Source organism: Mastigoproctus giganteus, chromosome 12 (genome assembly GCF_048544385.1).
Source record: "Mastigoproctus giganteus isolate SK-2022 chromosome 12, ASM4854438v1, whole genome shotgun sequence".
NCBI classification, from domain to species: Eukaryota; Metazoa; Arthropoda; class Arachnida; order Uropygi; family Thelyphonidae; genus Mastigoproctus; species Mastigoproctus giganteus.
Window position 1 is genome coordinate 45,189,534 of NC_143586.1, and position 26,587 is coordinate 45,216,120.

A 26,587-nucleotide genomic window follows, 5' to 3' on the forward strand; every position below is an offset into this window, starting at 1 on the left:
CCCTTTGGCTGAAATACTTCTTCAGCCAAAAATCATATGGGAGTAAGGTTAGGTGAACAGGATGGCCACTGTTCATTCTGTCACTGGTGAAATTCCTTTGCAACAGATCTAAACAATCTGCAAACTTCATTATTGAACTTATTAATAAACCCTTACTGAATGCATAGAGGTCATAATAACAGTGTAAAATGAATATTAATTTGTAAGAAGATTTAAGTATAAATAGACATTTCAAAGCATTATGAAAACCAGTTGAATATATCTGAGAAAAAGAAACGCTACTCAACACTGATTTTAACACGTACAGTAAACACTCCTTAATCCGGTTACAGTTAATCCGGATCAAAATATGAAAATTCTGTTCACAGTTGAGTACTTTGAAAGATACATGGGATTTAGGAAGGCAGAGGAATAACTCTCACTGATTGAATGCGCAGAGAGATAGATGGAACATACGTTACATTGTCTTGTGTGTTGTTCAATATCATTGTTGACCGAGTCTGACGGATGTTATTGCTTATATCACTTCATTTGCATACTTCTTTATAAGTATATACATATGTACATAAGTTAACATTTTATATAACTATGGGTTCTAAAGAATTAAAAAGTTAAATAAAAAGAAAACACTTTACTTTAACTATCATTAACAAGCTCAAAGTGATAGAACAACTTGGAAATGGTGTTCCTGGAAAAACAAATTGCCAAAGAATTTGGTATTGGCCAACAGGCAGTGTCACATGTTAAAAAAACAAAATGAATCTGTAAAGACATTTCCTTTCAAATTCGATGTGGAGAATTTGAAAACAGACAGACATCGAAAAAGCCAAAAGACATGTTGCTGGAAGAAGCTGTATTTAAGTGGTATTCACAGCAATGATCAAGTAGCATTGGTATGCGATGCCAGCGCCACCTGATAAATGTAAAAAAAGACAAAAGACAATACATTTATCCATCTATCGATGGATTAATGTATTGTCTTTTTATAGTGTAAAATCTTAATTAAAACCTTAATCCGGATGACCTCTACCCCAAATTACTACAGATTAGTGAGGGTTTACTATACATGTACAACACAATGGACTTCCAATTATCAGGGGTGGTTAAAGAATAAATTTTTCCAGGATAATCAAAACCTGAGATAATCCGTAAAATTAAAAAAAAAAAAAAGAAAAAGAAAAAGAAATAACAGAAGCATAAATTTATTTACATAAATGCTATACTCATCTCAACTTCCTAAAAAAAGTATACTAAATTTTAAAAAATGAAAAAAAAAAAAAAAATTTTGCTTTTTTTTCCTTAATTTGACTTCCTGCAACTGGTATTAAAGTACTCTCCTGCCTAAAAGTTTAATCACATTTATTTTTTCTTAATTTACAAAGTTATTAAAATAGGACCAACTTGTTTATCAATTTTTATTCAAATATTTTCTATTATTATTTTAAAAAAATTTAAATAATATTTAAGAAAAATTTTAAATATTTTTAGAATATTCCAGAAAGCTGTAAAAGACTCCTGAATGTGATAAGAACATTGTAGTTGATCCTAGAATATTCTAGAAAGTGGCAGTGTTGTTTCAATACTACAAAAGATTGTAGATGTTTCTAGGGTGCTATGCAATAAAATAAATTGAGTAAAAGCTGTAAATTATAAAATCAAATACAGGTAGCTCCCATTTTGCGCTGGTCCAATTTTCGCCGATTAGCAATAGCGCCGATCACTGACCACAACACAACGGCATTATTTTTATTTATTTTTACTTTTTTTTTTTTTTTTTTTGCAATTTTTTATAAATTGAAAGTTTAAAATCATCAGATAAAATTTATCAGCATCATACTGTGCTATGTATCATGCACTGTTCATGTGATTTAAGACAATCTGAGCCAATCAGCAATTAGTGTATCTGAGATGAGAAAGATTCCTGCCCTCAAAGTAGTCACTCGTGGATGTGGGTGGTAAAGGACAATCCGGTGAAGGATTCAAGTGGTTGTTGCGTACGCTATTTACACATGTTGGAAATTTATTACGCTAACCTTTTTTTTATAATTGGGCTATTAACAAATTAAATAATAATAGTGATAGTCGTGTGCAGTTTTTGCCATCGTGTTATAAAGTTTTTAAATTTAATAGAATAAAGAGACGCCATGTCTGGTAAAAGTAGTTCAGTGAATCCTAGCGCAATATTTGGAGGATGGAATCTGATGAAAGCCACCATAATGTGTGTAGGGCTATGAATTTGCCTCCATCGACTATTACTACAACTATGAAGAATGCTAATAAAATAAAACAATCGATGGAAACTGGTAGGTAAAATTTTTGGTGCCCGGAACCTAACCCTGTGATTTCTGATTGCCTCCATTATATAAAGGGTTCCATTCGTGCCAGTGCCCCCAGGAACCTAACCCCGACATAAATCGAAGGCTACCTGTATCCATCAATCAGAAAGTGTTTGGTGTTAGTTTTGTGCATTTCATAATAAACATAGCAAGAAATAAGGAAATTAGTATTGAAAAAAGAAATGTATACTCTGTAGAAAGTTATTCCATGAGAAATATTGGCAAAAAAACTAGGTGTTTTATTTAAAGAAGTACAAACTACCATTCAACAATTCAAAGAGATTGACACTTTAAAGGACAAATCACAATGGGGACAACCACATGTAACAAAGGAAGCACAAAATAAGACCATAACACTGATTTCTAAATGCAATCAACAACTTACTGCACCTGAAATCTGAGCTAAGTTTAATAAGAACAGAGAAACTCCCATGTCTACATCTGCTGTAAAATTTCATCTTAAACAAGCAGGGGGTGTGTAGCAGGCTGTAAACCCTTATTAAAACTGGAAAGTCGAAAGAAATGGTTCGCTTCGCCATCAACAATGGACAACTGAAGAATGGATAAAACTTACTATTGATGGATGAGTCCAAATTTTAAATATTTGGATTCAAGTGCAGTTTATGTGAGACAATCAACTGAAGGAAAAATGGTGCCGCATTGTTTAGTGCCAAAAGTCAACCATGGTGGTGGTTCCATCATGATCTGGGGCTACTTCTGTTTTTCTGAAGTGGGTAACATCATCTGAATTGAAAGGAATTTTAAGAAAGGAAGGCTATAAAAACATTCTTGACCAAAAGAAATATCTCCTGGACTTCCGACTTTGTAAAAGAGAAATTTCATATTACGTGAAAGAGAAAATTTCATATTGTGTGAAAGAGAAATTTCATATTACACAAAACAATGACCCAAAGCATGGATCTAAGCTTTAAATCTAACAGAAGGGGGTATTGCAAATTATGGTGTGGCCACCTCAATCGAAAGATTAAACCCAATAGAGCTTTTATAGGATCGTCTAGAATTCAAACCTGTGAAGTCTGCCCATCTTCACAAAATTTATGGGGAAAACTTTGCAGATCACTTGGAATAATGTTAGTCAAGATGTAATCATAAAATTAATCTCCAGAACATCACATGTGTGAGTGTGCATAAGGCAATGATATAATCTCATGGAGGATATTTTGATGAAAAATCAGTATAGTTGGCATTGGCATTAGCAGAGGCACACTATGCAAGAAAGCAAGCTTATATAGCATCAGCCAAAAAAAAAAAAAAAAAACCTTCCTATTTCACCCATCCGGTTACTCCAAATATTTGTCTAGTTCTTAAATTTATTTAAGCTATCAATTTCCACAACAACAGATGAAAGTCTGTTCCAGAAATCAACCACCTGCTGGCTAAAGGCAAACTTCTCCACATCTATGTATCCCGTCAGCACTGAGCCTGCTCAAACCATTCAAGGTCTTATACAAATCGATCAAATCACCTTGCAGGTGCCTAGTCTCCAGATGCTGCAACTTGCAAAATTTAACCATTTCTTCTTAAGCACACCCCTTTATTCCTCTCACCAATCTTGTTGCCCTTCTCTGTACTTGTTCTAGCAACTCTACATACTTCCTAAAATGAGGCCTCCAGACCTGTATACAGTACGCAAGGTGTGGCCTGACCATTGCCTTATACAAAGGGATAATCACCTCCTTGTCTCTGCTAGCAAAGTTCCTATATATCATTCACAAAACTCCATGACCTGCTCTGGCAGCCTGTCTGCACTGCTCAGAGAACTTCATATCTGACTTCACAATTACCCCCAGCTCTTTTTCATTCTCCACCTCCCTGTGTGTAGTACCATATAGTTGGCATGTTTCTCTTGAGTTACTGCTACCCATACGGAGTACTTTGCACTTGTCAATGTTAAACTTCAGTTGTCACTTTTTGTCTAACTTTTCTAGATCCTGTTGCAGTAGCATACTGTCTTTAGAAGGAAGGAAGTCCCTGGGGGACTCCACTAATAACATTAGTCCACGAAGAGCAGCGCCCATTTATTACCACTCTCTGCCATCCTTTTATCCATTGCAGCAACTGGCCCTTAATGCCATACTGCTCCAATTTGTACAGCAGTCTTCCACGTGCAACAGTATCAAAAGCTTTCCTAAAATCCAAGTATATGATATCAAAATTATTTTCTTGTATCCAGTTCCTTTGTGACCACATCGTAGTATCCAATCAAATTGGTCAGACAAGACTTCCCCTTAACAAACCCATGCTGTGTCTGAACTATTAATGCAGTCTTGTTTAGATAATCACCTCCTTAAGCAGCAACTCCATTATTTTCCCCAGAACACAAGTTAAGTTAATAGGTCTATAATTATTTAAACAAATTTTCTGTTTATACTCCGGCATGACAACCAAGTCAGTAGAGTTTACAATAAATTGTCAATACAAATATTCATCATATTTAGTAGTCACGGGCTTGAACGCCAGTCCAACTCAAGGAACGCGTGCTATGCACTCCCACTCCTGACCACTGGGCTACGTCAGGCCATTTTTTTGTGTCACCCTTTGTGAATTGGGGATACATTTGCACTTCTCCAGTCCATGGCAACCTTCCCTGACTCAAGGATGCTCTCATAATTATGGCTAAGGGTTTGCTTACCTCCCTTGCCACCTCCTTCATTATAACTGGATTCTGGCTGCCACATGTGCCTTTATGTTTAACTTCAAGAATTTATTCTCCACTTTGTTCTCAGTTATTACAAAATCACTTATCTCCCTGTTAGAGTTTGATAAACTTCTGGTATTCCCCTCCTTGAATAATTCCTCATGTGTAAACGTAGATGCAAAATACTCATTCAGTTTATCAGCTACATGAGCAGGATCATCAATGGTCAAACCATCTATGTTAAGTGGACCAATCTGATTCATCTCCTTCCTTCTAGAGTTTACATAAGTAAAGAACTCTTTGCTGTATTTCTTATTATTATTACTAGTCGTATAGTGCAAGGAAGACTGAGGCTTATGCTGTACCAGCTAGATTTCTAGACAAGATCACATATTTCTACTGGGATTACCTGCCTTTTAATCTCTCTTGGCATAAGCACATCACAAATATTGCTTCCTCTGCATCTAAGAACCTGGGTTTTCTCTTTCACTCTCAGTGTTACTTTTCTTCCAAACAGCTGGTCACTCTGTACAAATCTCATCCCTTTTCATAAGATTCAGGCAGTTTCCCCACAAACCACTCAGGCTTCTAGTTCCATTCAAAAGGGGGGCAATTATGTTAATTAATAACTCATCTCTAACAAAGTCTATTCACCCTGTCTCAGACACTGTTTCTTCTTCTTTCCTTTTCCATTATAGATACTTCCATGGACTATGCTCTTCTGAAATGGCTTTTTAAATTAATAATAGGCATATAGTGCAAGGAAGCAAGCTTTTAACTGCACAGAAAAAAAAAAAAAAAAAAAAACATAAGAAAATACAAGTTATTTGTTCCCCTCCTCATGTAGGTAATCCAGCTGACTTTTGAATTGATTCAAACTATTAGCCTCAAGTATCCGTGAAGGCAACCTGTTTCATCAATCAATGATTTGTTGGCTAAAAGAAAACTTCCAACAATTTAGTCTAAACCTCTAAATGTGGAATTAGTAATAGTAATAGCAAATGATGCAAGAAAGCAAACTCATATAGCATCAGCCAAACAAAAAAAAAAAAAAAGAAAAGGTTCACATATCCATACCATCCAAGAATTTATCTAGTTCTCCCTTGAATTTATTTAACCCATCCACTTCCACAATAACAGATGGAAGCCTGTTCCAACGATCAACCACCCACCGGCTGAAAGCAAACTTTCACACATCTTCCTGCGACCATCTTCCCACAACTTAAATTTGTGCCCCCTCTTGTATAGTCTCACAAGTGAAAGAACAGCATTAATTCAATCCATTCAAGGATTGAATCACCTCAATCAGATCTTCCAGCAGGTGCCTGGTCTCAAGACGCTGCAATTTGCAGAACTGAAGCCTTTCTACGGCACCCTTTTGTTCCCTTCACCCATCTGGTTGACTTTTTCTGCACCCATTCCAGCAGATCTACACCCTTCCTAAAGTGAGGCCTCTAAACCTGTATACAGTATTCAAGATGTGGCCTAACCATGGCCTTATACAAAGGGGATACAGGCAGTTCCTGCTTTACGAGTTCCCGGGTTTGAGTTTTTTTTTCCTCCAAGTATCAAGTACCAACAAAATCGAAAATATGAATATTAAACATTCATAAATACTGCATTCCAAACCACATACCTAGCTATACAATACAGTGTGCCTCACTTTACGATATTAATCAGTTCCAGAGAAACCACTGTATCGTGAAAATACTGTAATGTGAACCCAATAACACGTTTTTTGGTAATTCATTTCAAGACCTTAGAAGTTGAAATTTTCGCTGTAAACTAAACAATTCATCTCTCTAAAATGTCATTTTTAAGGTCACAAGCATGATCTTAAGGCCATCAGTGTGGTTTGTAAATTGAATTAGTTACCAATTCGAATTGGTAACTAATACAATTTAATTAGTTACCAATTCATTAAAATGCACTAAACTTTCATCGTTATCATACATTCTGTTATAAGAACTAATTTTGAACGGCTTTGTGATGTTTTTCTAAAGCACATTTCTAGAGGTCACGACCATAAACCAATTTGCACTTTCTGCTTTATTGGGCTTTTCTGTTAGTTTGTTTGTTTGATTTTTTTTTTTTAGGAGCATTAACAACTAAGGCCATATTGCTCCGGGGATATGCAGTGGTCATTCCCTGACCTTTCCGCATCCTCTGTATTTGGTGGTCACGGGCTTGAACCCCGGTCTAAGCAAGAAGTGTGTGCATGATCGAAGTTTTTTTTTTTTTTTTTTTTTGATTTGGTAGTTGTTGGCGCATCGGCTTCTGTGGCCATATTGCACCTCCCAAGGTTTTTGTAGTACTTTGATCCAAGCCCGAGGCGGGAATCGAACCCGCGACCTTTGGGTTGCCGGGCAGGTACTTTACCCACTCGGCTAGCCCGGTCGGCTCATGATCGAAGTGTACGCACTGCTGCTCCTGCCCACCTGGCGACGGAGGCACTTGCCTTTCCGTTAGTGCAATCAATTATAAACTGATAGTAAACTCCATGTTATTGCATTTGTGAAAATACTGATTGTGTGGTTTTTTTTACATTATTATGGCAAAATGTGTTTCCTCTTTACTGAAATCGTCAATCGTATAAAAAACAAATAAATTTTTAGAATCTTCTCTTCATTCCTTTTTTTTTTTTTTTTTTTTAAGCTTCATAAACTTGTTACTCCATGCAAATCGGGTTAGTTGCAATTTGTGTGTACCGTTAAAAGATGCTTATGCATGCAATCATGAAATTTATAAATAAAAGAGAATATTATCTTGGAAACAAATGCCTCTTGAAACATTTCTGAAGATGAGTCCTTATGCAGCAAACCAATGAGTGCTGAACAAATAATGAGTGATCAACGAGTATGCATTTAGTCGATGATGATGATGATGATGAAGAATAAACATTCTTTAACATTCGTAGGTCGTAAATAATTTCTTTATTATTATAATTTGCTTGATTTTACAGGCTATGTTTTCATTTTTTTGGATAAATCAATCGTTTAAACAAACTAATTAACTAACTAATTTTGTTGTTGGGAATATAACCCCTGTTTTTAACATTATGTCTATGGGAAATAAATTCCCGCTTCACGAGCTAGGAACAAATTAACTCGGTAAAGTCGGGAACTATCTGTAATTACCTCCTTATCCCTGCTAGCAAAGTTTCTGTATATCACTGTCAAAACCCCAAGAGCTGTCCTGGAAGCATGTCTGCACTGCTCAGAGAATTTCATATATGGTTGTACAATTACCCCAGAACTTTTTCATTTTTCACTACCATGAGTGTAATACCACAATTGATAAGTTAGGTTGGGATTATTGCTACCCATATGCAGCACCTTGCATTTGTCAATGTTAAACTTCAACTGTCATTACTTAGCCCATTGACCCAATTTTATTAGGTCAATGGGCTAAGATTATAAGAGCGATTAGATTATATTATAAAATTTTTTTTATTAGATCTTGTTCAATAATCAAATGTTTATAATGAAATATTCCATACTAAAATATTTGGCAAACTGGTAACCTAACTGTGGCCGATCCTTCCCCACAAAAATCATGACCTATCCTTGGCAAGGAACAGTGGTCCTTGCCCTACCCATTTCAAGATTTGCTGTTCATATACATCTTTAGAAATGTAACTTCTGTAAAGAGCAGGGCTCTACTTGTATATGAATTAATCTGCAATTTTTTTCCCAATTTTACAGGTGGTTTGCTTCAAACATTTTGGTAGTATTTCTAAAATGTGCATGTTTCAGACAAAATCATTTTTCAGAAATAAGCCCAAGAAGTTTTAAGTGCTAGCAGCACTAAGGATAGTCATAATCCTAATAAGTGCTCAAAAAAAAAAAAAAAAGTCAACTAACATCCAAAGTAAACTTATTAAAAATACAGTAAGCACCAGTTATAGTGCTCACTGATTATTACAATTAGCCACTTTATAGAATCAAATTTCAAAGAACCGATTCCAATCACTAAAATGCATTACACTTTCATTTATTAGAATCACATCTTCGGTTATAAGAATCAATTTTGAATGCCTGATGTTTTTTTAAAGCACATTTCTGGAGGTCGCAACCATAAAACAATAAAAACAATTTGCAGTTTTCGGTTTATTGGGCTTCTTTGTTTGTACAATCTGTTATAAATGGGTAGTAAACTCTATCTTATTGAATTTGAGATAATACCGATAGCTGGAATTGTGTGGGTTTTTACGTTATTATGGTGAAATGTGTTTCCCCTTCACTGATATCTTCAATCATATAAAAAATTTAAATAAATTTTCAGAATCTGCTCTTCATTCCCATTCCTAAACTTTTTACTCTGTAAAAAGTTGCACGTCATGCTAGTTCCAATTTGTGCGTGCTGTGTACTTTGTTATTGATTGACATCTTTTTTTCCTGTATTTTAAATTTTATTACCAAAAAAAAAAAAAAAAAAAAAAGTCAGCGAACAGAAAGAGTAAATTTGAGTGTCTGAAATGAAGTTTCCAAAACCTGCACTAGCAACTGTTTCAAAAAAAATGTGGATTATTATTCTTGACGGTCAACTAAGTCACGATACTGATCACGTTAAATAGCCTGAAGACATGGATGAACAGGAGTTTAATAATTGGCTGGACATAGATGGTGCTCTACAAGTTACTACAACTTTAACAAATGAACAACTTGCCCAGTCTATTACTGATAATTTCGCCAAGGAGGAGGAAAATGAGAATGAACCTGAATGAATTCCAGTTAAAAACTGGCAAAATTGTGATGCCATAGCCATCCTGAGGAGAGCATTGGAAGAAACTAGTGCACGTGATCGTGTATACACACTGTTAAACAACATTCAAAAATCTATAATAGACTTTGTAGTGATAATTTAAAGCAATTTAAAATAAGTGACTACTGTATTTTAAATTATAATCATATTAAAAGGTTATGTACGCAAGTATATAATTTATTTTTATTTTGCTAACCTGTAGATAATATTCTTCAGATTTTCATGTATCATTTAATTGGTAATAAATTTTGGTAATAAAGTGTAAATTCGTGCTTTATATCTTTATTTTTATAGCCTGTGCATAATATATGTCGATTTTCACTAATTAGAATTGCCATTTATTAGAATCAAAATTCAATTTGCAAATGATCACTATATTTTTTATACAGTAACTACACTTACTGTATAAAAAAATTTCTTTAAAAATTACAATACCATTCAAATTTCAGCTTGACAAAACTTGTAATGACCAACTAATTTTATTAAAAATATAATAATAATAGATTCAATCTGCATTTGTTTTAGTGCAGATCAGTGCCTTACCTCGAAGGTCCTTAATTAAACAAACAAAAATCATTATAAAATTTAACCAATCACCAATAAAATTAACAAAGTAAAAGTTCATAAAGTTTGAATATATACAGCATCAAACCTTACCTCTACTGTTATTTTTGTGCCCATAAACTCTGAATTATTCAGACCTTCAATCGAAGCTTTCGCATCATCCTCAGTAGACATATGCTTTAAATGAAAAGAAATTATCAATATTTCAATTACATTTGTAACTTGTTAACATACAGATAATTCAAAAGCAACTTCATAACTTTATAAACTCACACCACTCCAATGCTCACTAATAGTTACAACTACACAATATCATGTAGAGCTCCCCCTTATCTTACAAAATACAAATTCCACTAACTTACAGTAATATATGGGTGGTATACCACTCAGTGTAGTATATATCACTTATATGTACAGTGGATGCTGTTTTGCAATTTCAGCATATTAGATTGCAATGGCCCTTATGCCAAATGGTCCTTTTGATATCATCTCATTTATGTTCTATGGGAGGGATGGCAAACCAGGGCCACACATGCCACAAGTAGCATTTTTTTTTTTTTTTTTTTTTTTTTTTATGTGAACCCCAAACACGAGAGGTATTAGAACCTATAGTACTTAGTACCGTGCTTGGGTTGGAAGTTGAGAAGACGAAAGAAGATATTTGTTGACATTGGACTTGAACTTCTGTAGATTGTAATTTTCAGGAAATATGTATGAAGGAAGGTTGTTCCAGAAAACAGCAGTTGAATGAATAAATGAGCAAGATGAAAAGTTGGTTCTGTGAGTTTGAAGTTGGACAGTAAATGGATGTTGGCTGGTGGCGGCACGTGTTCAGACTGTTTTGAAAGAGAGAGCGGGAATTATAGAAGCCAATTCAGAAGAACAGTGCCCATTGAAGTATCTGTAGAAGAGGCATGCAGCAGAAACAGTACGTCTATGAGAAAGCAAGTGGAGAGACTCTGTTAGAGATGAATCATTAATTAACCTAACTGCCTTCTTCTGAATGGAATCAAGAAGCCTAAGAGAGGTTTTAGGGGAACCACCCCAGATGTGGGAACAATATTCCATGGCAGGGCGGATTTGCAATTTATACAGAGTCAGCAGCTGTTTGGAAGAAAAGTAACGCCGAGAGCAAAAGAGAAAACCAAGTTTTTTAGATGCAGAGGAAGCAATATTTGTAATGTGCTTGTGCCAAGAGAGATTAGAAGTCAGAGAGCCATCAACCATCACCCTCAGTGAGCAATCAGAGAGAAAACTGGATAACCAATTACTAAAAAGTTGGCAAACCATAAGATGGATGCTTGTTTAGAAGACCTTAATGCCAGACACAATCGAAAGCCTTTGAGATGTCAAGAGCAACTACTTGTGTTTCACTGAACCTTTCCACTGAATTAGTCCATAAATGGGTAACATAAGCCAGAATATCACCAGTGGATCGACACTGATGGAATCCATACTGGCGATCGTTGATCAGACCGAAGATTTCTAGGTAGTTTAAGAGTTGGCGGTTAATTGATTTCTCCATTACTTTAAAAAGAGTAGAAGTAATTGCAATAGGACGATAATTGGATGGGAGGGATTTGTCATCCTTTTTAGGCACTGGCTGGATATGAGCAAATTTCCAAGCAGAAGGAAAAACACCTTTGGAATAAGAAAGTGAAAAAAGGCGGCAAAGAATAGGAGTAAGTTCAGGAGCACGGGTTTTGAGAACAAGTGGAGAAATACCATCGGACCTGGAGCTTTCTTAGCATCAAGATTCGTCAAAATCCTTCTGACATCCTTTTGACGGAAGACCACAGGAGGCATTGAATGGAGCGTGTTGGGAATGGTGGGAGGTGTTTTACCAAGATCATTAATACATGAGCTAGAAGAAAAATGGGATGCTAGCAGGTCACCTTTATCCTTGGCTGAAGTGATAACAGAACCATCTGGTTTGGACAGAGGTGGGAGCAGAGATGGGCAAAAGTTGCGGCCAATAGCTTTCGCTAGAGACCAGAATGCTCGGCTACCATTAGGGCAAGAAGCAAGTTTTCTACTCTTAGCCTGTTCAAACTCTAGTTTGGACTGATTAATAACTGCTTTACAATTGTTGCGAGCTTTGGTGTAGGCAGAAAATGAAACTGAAGAATTAGAAACAAGCCAATTACGATACGCAACATTCTTCTCTTGAACAGACTTAGCACATTTATTGGAAAACCAAGGTTTGGATAAAAGACGAGATTTTAAAGTGGAGTGTGGGATAAAGGATTCCATTCCTGCAAGAATAATTTCACTGACACGATCTGAGCAAACGTTGACATCAGAAGTTTTGAAACAGTAATCTGACCAAGGAAAAGAAGAAAAGAATTCTCGCAGGTCATCCCATTTTGCATTCTTGTAATGCCAAACAACACGAGGTTGGGAATAGCCATGAGATAAAGGTTCCATTGGAGAAGAGACAATCACCAAGTTGTGATCTGAAGTGTCTAAAGGACCTCTCACTTCGACCATGTACTTAGAAGGGTTGTTTGTGAGAAAAAGATCAAGCGTATTGGCTGTATGATTAGGATTGTCCAGTATTCTTGTAGGTAAATGAACAATCTGTGCTAGGTCATTAGTAATTGCAAAAGCCTCAGCATCTAGACCTGCTGGGTCGGTGTGACCAGCATTAGCATTAGTAGAGGCATTTGATGCAAGAAAGCAAGCTTATGCAGCATCAGCCAAAAAAAAAAAAAAAAAAAAACCTACTTCCACTTCACCCCTCTGTTCGTTCAAAATACCTGTCCAGCTGAGCCTTAAACTTATTTAGGCTATCAACCTCCACCACAAGGGACGGAAGTCTGTTCCACCAACCAACCACCCGCTGGCTAAAGGCAAATTTCCGCACATCTATCCTACATCTGTCTTTCCTCAATTTGAATTTATGCCCTCTCAGGTGATTTTTCTGAGCTAGAGGAAGAATCCCATCAGCATTGAGCATGCTTAAACCATTCAAGGCTTTATACACCTCTATCAGATCACCTCGCTGGTGCCTAGTCTCCAGACACTGTAATTTGCAAAACTTAAGCCTTTCTTCATAAGAGCACCCCTTTGTTCCATTCACTAATCTTGTTGCCCTTCTCTGTACTCGTTCCAGCAGCTCTACATCCTTCTTGAAATGAGGCCTCCAGACCTGTATACAGTACTCTAGGTGTGGCCTGACCATCGCCTTATACAATGGAATAATCACCTCCTTATCCCTGCTGGAAAAATTCCTGTATATCATTGACAATACTCCATGAGCTACTCTTGCAGCCCGTCTGCACTGCTCAGAGAACTTCATATCTGCCTGCACAACCACCCCCAAGTCCCTTTCATTCTCTACCACTGTCAGTGTTGTACCACAGAGTTGATACGTTGCTCTGGGGTTGCTGTTTCCCATGTGTAGTACTTTACATTTGTCAATGTTAAACTTCATTTGCCACCTCTCAGCCCATCTGCTCAACCTTTCCAGATCCTGTTGCAGCAGCATAGAGTCAGTAGTGTCCTTGACAACCCTGCCAACCTTTGTATCGTCTGCAAACTTGGACATTAAGCCGGATATACCATCATCAATATCATTTATAAATACAGAAAACAATAATGGACCCAACACTGAGCGCCCTGAGGGACTCCACTAATAACATCAGTCCACGATGAGCAGTGTCCATTGATTACCACTCTGTCTTCTCCCCCTCAACCACCCCTTTATCCATAGCAGCAATTTGCCTCCAATGTCACACTGCTCCAATTTGTGTAGCAGTCTTCCATGTGCAACAGTATCAAAAGCCTTTCTAAGATCCAAGTATATAATATCAAAGTTATTCCCTGCATCCAGTTCTTTTGTGACTGCATCATAGTATCCAATCAAGTTGGTCAGGCAAGACTTCCCCTTAACAAAACCATGCTGTGTCTGAGCTATAACTGAAGTCTTGTCTAAATGATCCTGCAGTGCTTCTTTAACCAGTGCCTCCATTAATTTTCCTGGAACAGAAGTTAAGCTCACAGGTCTATAATTACTTGTGTCAGCCTTTGATCCTCCTTTGTGAATTGGGGTCACATTTGCACATTTCCAGTCTATGGGTACCTCCCCTGAGTCCAAGGAAGCTCTCATAATTATGGCTAAGGGTTTGCTTACTTCCTTTGCTGCCTCCTTTAATATAACTGGATAGATCCCATCCACCCCGGGTGCCTTTCTTGTGTTTATCTTCAACAGTTTCTCCTCCACTTTACTCCCAGTTATTTCAAGATTCTGTAGCTTACTGCTAGAGTTGAATACACCTCTGGCATTCCCCTCGCTGAATAACTCCTCATGTGTGAATGTTGATGCAAAATATTCATTTAGTTTGTTAGCTACCTGAGCAGGATCATCAACAATTGACCCATCAATATCAAGTGGACCAATCGGATTCATCCCCTTCCTTCTAGAGTTTACATAAGTAAAGAACTCTTTGCTGTTTTTCTTTGCATCCCTTGCCAAGGATTTCTCGTAATCTGCCTTCGCCTGCCTAACCTCCTTTGTAACTTGGTTGCATATCAACTTGTATCTATCATAGGCTTCTGTGTCATGTGTTAATTTGTATGTATCCCATGCATTTTTCTTCTCTGCCATATGCCTCATTAGTTCATCTGACATCCATTTTGGCCTAAACATTGAACAATATTTCTTAGTTGGTATGTAAAGCCTAGTAGCTTCCAAGATAAGTTCTTTGAATGCTTCCCATTTTGAATTTGCTGTTGGTAACATCATCAGTTGGTCCCACTGTATAGAATTTAAATACTGTCTCAGTCCATCGTAGTCGCCTTTACGGAAGCAATAACCCTTCCCTTTACCCCTAATGGTAGTTACCTCTTTGAGTAAATCCCACTTCAGAACACTGTGATCACTGCCACCTAGTGGTTCCTTTATCTGCAGATTCTTAATGCATGAAGAATCACTGCTGATAATCAAATCAAGAGTATTACTCCCTCTAGTTGCCTCCCGAACATGCTGATGTAGAAAACAATCATCCAATAAATCCACAAAAGCCCTGCTAGTGTGTGAGTAACCAGCCCCCAAATTCCAGTCAATATCTGGGAAATTAAAATCTCCCATTATAAGACACTCTGATTTACTGGCCCACTCTATTTCCCTGTACAGTTCCTTATTATACTCATCAGAGTCATTAGGCCTATAGCACACTCCTACTCTCAATTTTGATCTCCCAATGTTTATGTCACACCAAACTGACTCCACACTGCACTGTCCAGCGATGTCGACTGGCTTCACTTCCTTGGTTTTTATGTGTTTCTTAACTAATAGCATAACCCCTCCCCCCTTCCTATCCTGTCTATCCTTTCTGTAGACATTGTACTCCCCAAATTGCAGTTCTGCATCCCTTATATCTGTGTGACACCACGTCTCTGATATCCCAACAATATCTGCCTTCGATGTTTTGAGCAATACCTCAAATTCATCAAATTTATTTACTAAACTCCTAGCATTGGTGTACACGCAAGTATACCTGCACCTATTTCTATTCTTAGCTACCCTAACACAACCCATGTGTTTACTTGTACCGCAATGGCTCCCAGCAGTCTCTGAAATACCATGCATCTTGTTTTTCAGGCTTCTGCTCATTCTAATAGAAGCAGTGCAAGAATCTCTTTCACCTCTGCCAGTGGCTACTGTCAATCTATTGGTCTTTGTCTCCCCCCCCCAAGCTAGCAGTTTTCCGACCCAAAAATAATAAATTTATTTTTCCGAGGCTCGAACCCATGTCGTTGTTACTGGCGGTCCGGTGCTTATCCCCACGGCTACCCTTTCAGTTTGATTGATTGATTTGGTAGTTGTTGGCGCATCGGCTTCTGTGGCCATATTGCACCTCCCAAGGTTTTTTGCAATACTTTGATCCAAGCCCAAGGCGGGAATCGAACCCGCGACCTTTGGGTTACTGGGCAGGTACTTTACCCACTCGGCTAGCCCGGTCTGCTAGAAAACAGAAGACAGCTGGAGTTGTGAACATTAAAATCACCAAGGAAAATTACCTCACTGTTAGGAAAGTTGGACTGAAGAAAGTCAAGTTACAAAGAGAGAAAGTCAAAGAGCTCCAAGCGGTTAGTGGAGTTGGGAGAATGGTAGAGACAACAGATGAATTTGACACAATGAGGCGGGGAGATTTTAATCCAGAGAAGATCAAAGAGAGGAGATTCCAAATTGCCAAGTCTCTGACAGGGAATATCAGAACGGACATAAGTACAAGTACCACCTTTGAAGCGAAGTAGCATGCACAGGAAAATACAGCCACCCACAAATAATTTATATTATAAAAAAGTATTTCATTTGAAGACAAGTTTTACAGTCTATCAGCCTCATCTGATAGACTCATGAAGAAGGATATAAATGAAGAAGAAAAGCAGATCTCTGATGCCATCCTGGAATGTGCCAAGCCCCTATGTCCACCTGCCCGACGTCGAACGCAACCATGGATATCAGACGAGTGCCTCGACCTCGTGGACAAATGGAAACAGGCAAAGTTGGTCGACTTTGAACGGTACCGGCAGCTAAACCGAGAAGTCCGACAAAGAATGACAGCAGAAAGAGAAGCATACTGGAACCAAGTGGCAGACGATCTTGAAGTGGCGGCATCCAAGAACGAGTACCGCACTCTCTACCGCACCCTCAGATGTCTGAGTGGAAAGACCAAATTGATTAGTGACAACATCAAGAATGCTGATGGGACCTTCGTGCAATCACCATCCGAACGCCTGCAACGGTGGAGTGAATTCTTCAAAGGTTTGTATAATCACGACCCACCTCAGGGACCGCCAGCAACAGCACTCTCGATCGACCCCCCCCCCTGAGGTCTCCATGGTCGATGTTGAGCCTACAGTAGAAGAAGTGAAAGCAGCCATACAATCCCTGAAGAATGGCAGGGCACCAGGAGTGGACCAAGTCACCACAGAAGCGATCAAAGCCGGGGGAGATGTACTGCTTCGCCGACTACACTCGCTCCTCAAAACCATCTGGTGCACTGAACAAATTCCGCTAACATGGAGGAAAGCCATTATCGTACCGATCCACAAGAAAGGTGATAACCGGGACTGCAAGAACTACCGTGGCATCAGCCTCCTTTCCATCATCGGAAAGGTCTTTATGAAGATCATCCAGTCAAGACTGCAAAAACATCACGAGCAAACCAGTCGAGAAGAACAGGCAGGATTTAGACCCGGGCGAGGATGCTGTGATCAAATCTTTGCCATTCGTCAGCTGATGGAGGAGAGGATCCGGTGTGGACAGCGAACCGTCATTGTTTTCATTGACTTTAAGTCTGCTTTCGACTGTGTACACCGGCCTGCCTTATGGAAACTACTAGAGGTTGAACATATACCTCGAAAAGTCATCACACTCCTCCAAACTGCATACAACGGTTTAACCAGCCAGGTGCGCATCCAGAACGATTTATCTGAGGAATTTACCATCCAAACTGGAGTCCGCCAAGGGGATGTAGCCTTCCCGTTGCTTTTCAACATCGTGGTCGACGCCATTATGAGGCAAGCATTCAGAAACAGACAGGGCATACAATATGACAAGGATCACTATGTGACTGACCTGATGTTTGCTGATGATAGTGCTATCCTTGCCAGTAACGATGCTGAAGCCACGGACATCCTGTACGACATTGCCCGCATTGCCCGGCCATACGGTTTGAAGATCAATGCTGGTAAGACAAAGGCCCTGACAACAGATGGGTCGCAAGCCACCATCTATCTCGAAGGTGTCCAGATCGAGCAAGTGCAGGACTTTAAATACCTTGGGTCGCTGGTCCAGGAGAAGAAAGTTGCATCCACCATGGAAATCCACAGCAGAATTGGACAGGCGGCCACTGCGTTCGCCTCGCTCAAATGCTGTCTGTGGAAGAGGACCAACATTTCCACAAAGACTAAAATCCGACTCTTCTGGACTTTGATTCTGCCCATTCTTCTTTACGGATCGGAAACATGGATTTGTCTCAAGTTAGATTTGAACAAACTTGAGGTATTCCAAATGCGATGCCTGCGGCAGATCTTGGGCATCTCTCTTCGCGACCGCATCACTAATGATACCATCCGCGCCAGATGCCAACAGCAACCAACCATTGCCGACCAAATCCAGAAGCGAAGGCTTAGATGGTTTGGCCACGTATGTAGAATGGGCACGAACAGAATACCATCCAGACTCCTTTGGACACAACGACCCACCCAATGGAGCATCCAACGGACCGCGCCTAGGAAAACGTGGGCCAAGCAAGTGGAAAATGACTTGAAGAGCCGACGTCTCGACCTTAACCAGGCCAGGACTGACGCCATTGATTGTAAGGTATGGAAGAACATCACAGAGCAAGTCCGAAACCCTGCGGCACCTACAGCAGCATACTGGTTGCGTGGCCAACCGCCTCCCCCAGCTGCCAGCTAAGGACCAAAGAAGAAGAAGCCTCATCTAGCAGTGAAAACAGGAAGGTTTAATCAATTATGTGTAGAATATGTCAACAAAGTTCTCATTAGAAACTTCAGTACTGTTACCATTTTAATTTTATAATAAAAGACTGCTTGCTAAAAAAAACTTTTATATTTTTGTTTCAGCTATATCAAAAGCCTGACATAGCCAAGTGGTCAGTCAGGAGCGAGAGTGCAGTAGCATACCATCTTTAAGTGGACCGTGGCTCATGCCTGTGACTGCTAAATATGACATTAATGAGTGTATTCATGATTTATTGTCAAACTCTTCTGACCTGATGGTCAGTGTTAGAGTATAAACAAGAATTTTTTTTTTTTTGCATGCAGGACAGAAAAGGTTCGGCATCGAACCTTTTCTGTCCTGCAAGCAAAAAAAAAATCTATGGGAATGAGACCTGTGACTTTCAGGAAACTTTAAGCTTGTTGATCTTTATCATGAAACGGCAGGAGGAAACAAGGAAGTTTTTTTTTAAAATCCCTAGTTAGACTTAAATTTGCTGACAACATACAAGGTTGGTTTTTTTTTTAGGAGCATTAGCAATTAAGGCCATATTGCTCTGGGGATATGCGATAGTCATTCCCTGACCTTTCCGCATCCTCCGTATTTGGTGGGCACGGGCTCAAACCCCGGCTAATCAAGAAGCACGTGCTATGCACTGCTGCTCCTGCCCACCTGGCTACGGAGGCACCACATACAAGGTGGACTGCGTGCACATCAACTACACACCTACCAAGTGCCACCTGTGAAATAAAAGCACCGCGGTTGACCTTGAACCATTCCCTAATTGTCTACCAAATTATATTCCAACACACTCATTTACCTTGCAGTGAGACAGGTTTCATTACTTTGTACTTCAAACCAACCAAGTTCAAATTAACACACTTTCAACTAGTACTTCAAATTCATCAAATTTATTTACTATGCTCCTAGCATTAGTGTACACACAAGTGTACATGCAAGTGTACACACAAGTATACAACTGTTTTCATGTGTAGTAACCCTATCATGGCTCGTGTATTTATTTGTTCCATGAGGATCCACAACAGGCCTTGAAATCCCAAACGACTTGCTTTCCAGGCTGGTGAATATTCCAATACAATCAGTGCAAGAGTCACTTGTGTCACATATTTTTGTATACTTGCAAAAAAAAAAGTAGGTGGTAGATGACTTTCATCAACCGGTGAAATACCACCACTTTGCTTATTGGAGGCTTGAAGTGGTGAAACCCATGTTTAGTCTCTAGAGCAAAGTTTCCGGATCCCCCCCCCAGATACTTCTCCTTCAACCCATGCACGGTACTAAGTACTATAGGTTTTGATACCTTTCGTGTTTGGGGGTTTCATAAAAAAAAAAAAAAAAAAGTTGCAAATTGTAAAGCCATATCTTTAATATGAACAGAAAAGTGTTTACTGTGCAACCAGAAATAAATTACAACTGTACCAATTTTAATAAAAGATTCATCCAGGGCAACATAAACCATAAATTCACTTCTTCAAAAACAATGCAGGATTCAAATTTTCGAATTTGAATATGATTTCTTATATGATAAACTACATATCATATAAGAAAACAATTACTAGACATGACAGTTACTAGACAATTGCTGCATGTCCAGTAACTGAATTCTCAAAAACTGTTTTTTTTGGGGGAGGGGGAGATAAAGGAACAGAAGAAAGAAATTGACAGTGTCTAGCTTCTTTGTGAAAATCCTCCTGTACACAAATCCCATAAAGCATTTGCTGTTGTGAAGGTATGTGGATTTCAGAAGCTAAACCTCTATGCCCTATAGAAAATGCCTGGCCCCCCAGTGATTATTTCCACTTCGTAAACCTGAAGAAATATCATGGGCACTGATTTTCAATTGAAGATAATCTCGAGAGAACTACAACTGGCTTTTTCAGAGAAAACAACAGTGCATTCCCCCCCCAGGCATTTCCTCAAATTGGAGGACGTATATTAAACTCAAATGTATATACAGTGGGAGAAGAGAAGAAAAGAGAACAAAAACCTAGGCTGTTGTTTATTACCAAGGTAAATAACATTTTGAGCTACCCTCGGGTTACAGTAACAAATACAAATCGAAAATATAACACTAAACCTAAAGCTATACAAAATAACTCTGCATGGTATTCAATGTTTAAACTAATAGCTGTTTTTAACTCAGTTTATTGCAGATTTCAGAAATTCTATTAGTTTTTTCTATCAGGTACCATTTTTTCACAATCACTTAAGTTGACATCATGAGCTGTAATATTGAATGCATTAAGTTAGGGGTAAATGCTGGAAATTTGTAAACGAAATGTTCACATTGGCAGTCAATAAACAAACTGCCTTCAGGTGTTTTTTTTATTGACTTGGAGAGCTCCATACAACAGTGTTTATCAGTGTGAGCTCAGTTTACTTTTGAGATTATCGTGTCAAACTTGTGCTGAAAAGTGAGTAAAATGTCTTCCTGCAAGTGCTTGAACAATCCAAACTTATTTTGTTACAATTGTGGGAGTTACATAATCCTCAAGCAAAGACAAGATATGACAGAATTTGTAAAATATGTGTATTGTGCTCATTTTGGAGTGAAACTGTGTGACCAAGATAAACAATGGGCTCCACAAAGTTTAGAAAACCTGAGTTGAAGCATTGAGAATGGATGAAAATGGTAAAACAAAAACCATGCCATCCGCAATTTCCATGATTTGGCAAGAGACTACAAACCAATGTGATGACTGTTACTTCTGCTTAGTTAACATAGAGGGATACAATGCAAAGAGTAAGAATTGCACTCTGTATCCTAATATGCCATCTGCCATCAGACCAGTCCCACACAGAGATAACCTGCCGATTCCATGCCCTCCACTTAAATTGGAGAATTAGCAGCAGAGAGATAGGGAAAAAAAAAAGATTCTGAAGATGACACCGAAGTCTACACAACTGCACATCTAGACTCGAGTCTAAAAAATCTTCTACCACATGGGACATTTTTCTCTGCTACAGACACAAAGAATGAGAACTAGTCCCCTACTTTTCTGAGGATGATTCTATGGTTTCTTGCAGTAATATAAATGACTTAATGAACTATTTAGGAATTAGTTACATTCCTACACAGCAGAGACTTTTTATTGGCTCATCAAAAAGGAGTCTCAAAGGTGTGTTACTCCACAATGGAAATGAATATTAGTCAATTCCAGTAACTCATTCTGTGCATTTGAAAGAAACATATGAGAACTTGAAGAAATTGCTGACAAATATTAAGTATGAAGAATGTGGCTGGTTGGACTGTGCTGACTTTATAGTGATATATATGTTACGTGAACAGCAATCTGGTTATACAAAAATATCTCGGTTTTTATGTGAGTGGGACAGTCAGGCAAGGAGTAAGAACTGGAATGTTAAGACCTGGCCAAAGAGGGGCAGTTTGTTGTCTAGATCAAAGAACATAGTTCATAAACCATTAGTAGAAACGAAAACTGTCCTCTTTACACAGTTGCACATCAAACTGGGTTTGATGAAATAGTTAGTGAAAGCTTTACCTCAGGATGGTTCCTGCTTCAACTACCTTTGTACTAAATTCTCATCAATCACACAAGAGAAGCTAAAAGAAAGTGTTTTTGTTGGACCTGAAATTTTCAAACTGATGAGGGAGCAAAATTTTGAGGAAACTATGAATAAAAGAGAAAAACAGGCATGGATTAGCTTCAGGCCTGTTGTTGAGAACTTTTTAAAGAAACAACAAGAATCCAGACTACAAGAATATAGTTGAAAATACGTTAGCATTAGTAGAGGCATACGATGCAAGAAAGCAAGCTTATGCAGCATCAGCCAAAAAAACAGCTCTGATTTCACCCCACTGTTCGTTCCAAATACCTGTCCAGCTCAGCCTCAAATTTATTTAGGCAATCAACTTCCACAACAAAAGATGGCAGTCTGTTCCACCAATCAACTACCCACTGGCTAAAGGCAAACTTCTGCACATCTATCCTACAACTTTCCTCAATTTGAATTATCCTACAAAACTATCCTACAAATTGTCTTTCCTCAATTTGAATTTATGCCCTCTCAGGTGATTATTCTGAGCAAGAATCCCATCAGCATCGAGCATGCTCAAACCATTCAAGGCTTTATACACCTCAATAAGATCACCTCGCAGGTGCTAGTCTCCAGACACTGTAATATGCAAAACTTAAGATTTTCTTTGTAAGAGAAACCCTTCGTTCCATTCACTAATCTTGTTGCCCTTCTCTATACTCGTTCCAACGGTTCTACATCCTTCTTAAAATGAGGCCTCCAGACCTGTACAGTACTCAAGGTGTGGCCTGACCATTGCCTTATACAAGGAGATGGTCACCTCCTTATCCCTGCTAGAAAAATTCCTGTATATCATTGACAATACACCATGAGCTACTCTTGCAGACCATCTGCACTGCACAGAAAACTTCATATCTGCCTGCACAATTACTCCCAGGTCCTTTTCATTCTCTACCACTGTCAGTGTAGTACCACAGAGTTGATACGTTACTCTAGGGTTACTGCTTCCCATATGTAGTACTTTACATTTGTCAATGTTAAACTTCATTTGCCACCTCTCAGCCCATCTGCTCAACTTTTCTAGATCCTGTTGCAACAGCGTACTGTCATTAGTGTCATTAACAACCCTGCCAACCTTCGTATCATCAGCAAACTTGGACATTAAGCCTGATATACCATTATCAATATCAATTTTTAAATACAGAAAACAACAATGGACCCAACACTGAACCCTGAGGGACTCCACTAATAACATTAGTCCACGATGAGCAGTGTCCATTGATTACCACTCTCTGTCTTCTCCCCCTCCAACATCCCTTTATCCAAAGCAGCGATTTACCTCCAATGCCACACTGCTCCAATTTGTGCAGCAGTCTTCCATGTGCAACAGTATCAAAAGCCTTTCTAAGATCCAAATATATGATATCAAAGTTATTCCCTGCATCCAGTTCCTTTGTGACATCATAGTATCCAATCAAATTGGTCAGGCAAGACTTTCCCTTAACAAAACCATGCTGTGTCCGAGCTATAACTGAAGTCTTGTCTAGATGATCCCGCAGTGCTTCTTTAACCAGTGCCTCCATTAATTTCTCTGGAACAGAAGTTAAACTAACAGGTCTATAATTACTTGTATCGCCCTTTGATCCTCCTTTGTGAATTGGGGTCACATTTGCACATGTCCAGTCCATGGGTACCTCCCCTGAGTCCAAGGAAGCTCTCATAATTATGGCTAAGGGTTTGCTTACTTCCTTTGCTGCCTCCTTTAATGATGGCAGACTTCAAGAAGCTGGGCTGCAACATGAGTGTCAAGGTACATTTTTTACACCCACACACACTACTTCTCAAAAAATCTAGGAAGTGTTAGTGAAGAACAGGGTGAGAGGTTTCACCAGGACATTAAAGACATGGAGATGAGGTACCAGGGAAGATGGAATGTCAACAAGATAACTATTGTTGGATGATTAAGAGGAACTATCAAGTATAAGGATCTGCAAGAAAATCAAAGAAACAAAAATTTTACCCATAATACATCAGTTTTTAAAATGAGAGGCAACTGTTGGTAGTCTTTTTATGGCACTGCCCTTTTTAAGTGTTTTCAACATGAAGTAAAGGTCTGGCAAAAGTAGCATTTTGTTATAATTTCAGTGCACAAATTCTGCCAAAATTAATAAAAATTTGTGAAAAATCCAATTTTTTCATGATGATTAAAGAAATCTGACATGATGGAAAGAAACGGAAGTCATTTTGAAATATGATATATGTTGATTGCACAGATTTGCTTTCATCATTTTTGAAAATTATTTTTATAAGACATCTTTCACAATCAAACAATTGAATGGTATGGTAAAAATACCATGTTCACTTTGAATAATTATACAAAATGATTAATTATTCCTCATTATCTTCAGCCAGCGTTGAACCACTGCAAGATGAAGGTCTCATTAACACATTTCCAGCAACTGCAGTCTTTTGCTTTCTGTTGCCATTGTACACCAGAATATTACACAATTTCATCAATCTACCTCACATCTTAGGTCTTTTTCTTGGGCATTTAGAGTCAAGCTATCCATTCCAAAACATGTTTGGTCCATCTGTTATCAGTCTTTCCTGATATGTGACCTGCCCATTTCCATTTTAAGTGCTTTGTTCTTTCAATGACATGACAGATCTTGTTTGTTGGCAAATCCATGAACAAGCTTTTAGGTCTTCAAAATTTGGCACTCTATACCTTTTGTGTGACCCTCAATCTTTGTCAAGCTTTCAAAGTCTGCATTTCACGACCATGTTAGAAAAGGGAGGATACACTGATCAAAATTTTTTTGTTTGAGTGGCAAGTGGCAATCAATTTTTTGAGTGGCAAGTTTGTCTTTAAGACTATATTAAGCTTTCCAAATGTTTGCTATCCCAATTTTATGTGCCATTCAATTTCCATCATGATGTTTCCACCTGTTGAAATTTCTTGTCCAAGGTAAACATACCTTTCCACTACTTCTAGTTCATCAGCCATGATTTTCTTTGGTCTAGTAAATTTGTTGAACAAAGCCTGTATTTTCTTGATATTCATATTCAGACTGAACTTCTTGCTTTCATGCTGCAATTCTTCCAGATCACCGGCAAAGAGAAAGAGAATGAAAAGAGGATCTTCTGCAAATTGTAAGTGATTCAGATAATTTCCATTTCTCTTGATTCCTTTATTATCCCAATTTAGCTTAAAAGATTTCTTCTAAACAGGCAGAAAATAGGTTTTGGGAGATTCTCTCCCTGTCAGATGCCTTTTTTTTATGTTGATCTGAACTTTATCATTGCTGACAAATATTGATGGAGTTGCCTTTTCATATTGATTGGAGAATACTGATGTGAGCTCTGTCTGCACCTTGGTTGATTAAGGCATTGATTATTGCTTTAGCAAATTATTAGTGAAGTGAATTATACAATCTATCACATGTGCAGAATTCAAAATGCTATTGAAACACCTGTTTCAAGGGAAACCAGTAGTTGAAATAGAAATGAATAGAATGAACTATGCACACAGTAAAAAAACACTATGCTAAATCCACAGATTATAAAACTGTTATTTTATGTATTTTGTCTGCTTATTATAATTTCCCTAGTTATTTCAACTAAACTAGCAAAACAAACTTTATCAGGACTGAGTTCCCCCAATTTTGTCACAGGTCTTCAGCGTGCATAACTGTATCTCATCAGAATAAAATAAAGACAAGAAGGCCCATCTACAAAAATCTAATGTAATTAATTATATTTTCATAAACTTTCAAATTAAGGTACATTCAAACTCAGTGATCCTATGAAAACTCAGCACCAACTATCTTGTCTTGTGCTCTCATTCAATTTGACTAAAAACATACCACTGCCCCAAGAAGCTTTGGAATGGGCTTATTTAAACTGAAACTTTAATCCTTTTTTATATGACCATCTCTAGAATCAACTCCAAAACTTAATAATCATGTAAGTATTTGATAACCTTTTGTTTCCCTTACAACTATGCATATTTTCTCAATACTGCAATGCCTATTACCATAACACTTTTTACTTAAGCCACATGTTAAATTAAACAACAATACTGACTCTGTTTTGCTAAACTCATCCTGAATACACTACACTAACTTTTGGCTTTGTGCACAAAATAGAAAATTAAAATTTGTCTCATTAAGTTTATGATTCCTTTACAAGCCTTCTCCACACAAACTTGTGAAACCAAAATTAATTGTTAGCAACAAAGACTTACAAGGTAAGTCTTGTGATTTACACAAC

The 26,587-nt window shown here is 38.1% G+C and overlaps 1 protein-coding gene across 3 annotated transcripts in view; it reads right to left on the bottom strand.

Moving 5' to 3' along the window:
* The window catches only part of LOC150077004 (RNA-binding protein 4-like), a 335,818-nt gene that overhangs the window by 222,489 nt on the left and 86,742 nt on the right, over window positions 1-26,587 (bottom strand). For all 3 annotated transcript variants that reach the window (XR_016547727.1, XM_090386802.1, XM_090386803.1), the window contains exon 4: window positions 10,417-10,500. Coding sequence is in view for 2 of the 3 variants with exons in the window: in XM_090386802.1 (XP_090242928.1) it covers window positions 10,417-10,500 (84 nt within the window). In the remaining variant the exon portion in view is untranslated. The remainder of the gene's footprint in view (window positions 1-10,416; window positions 10,501-26,587) is intronic.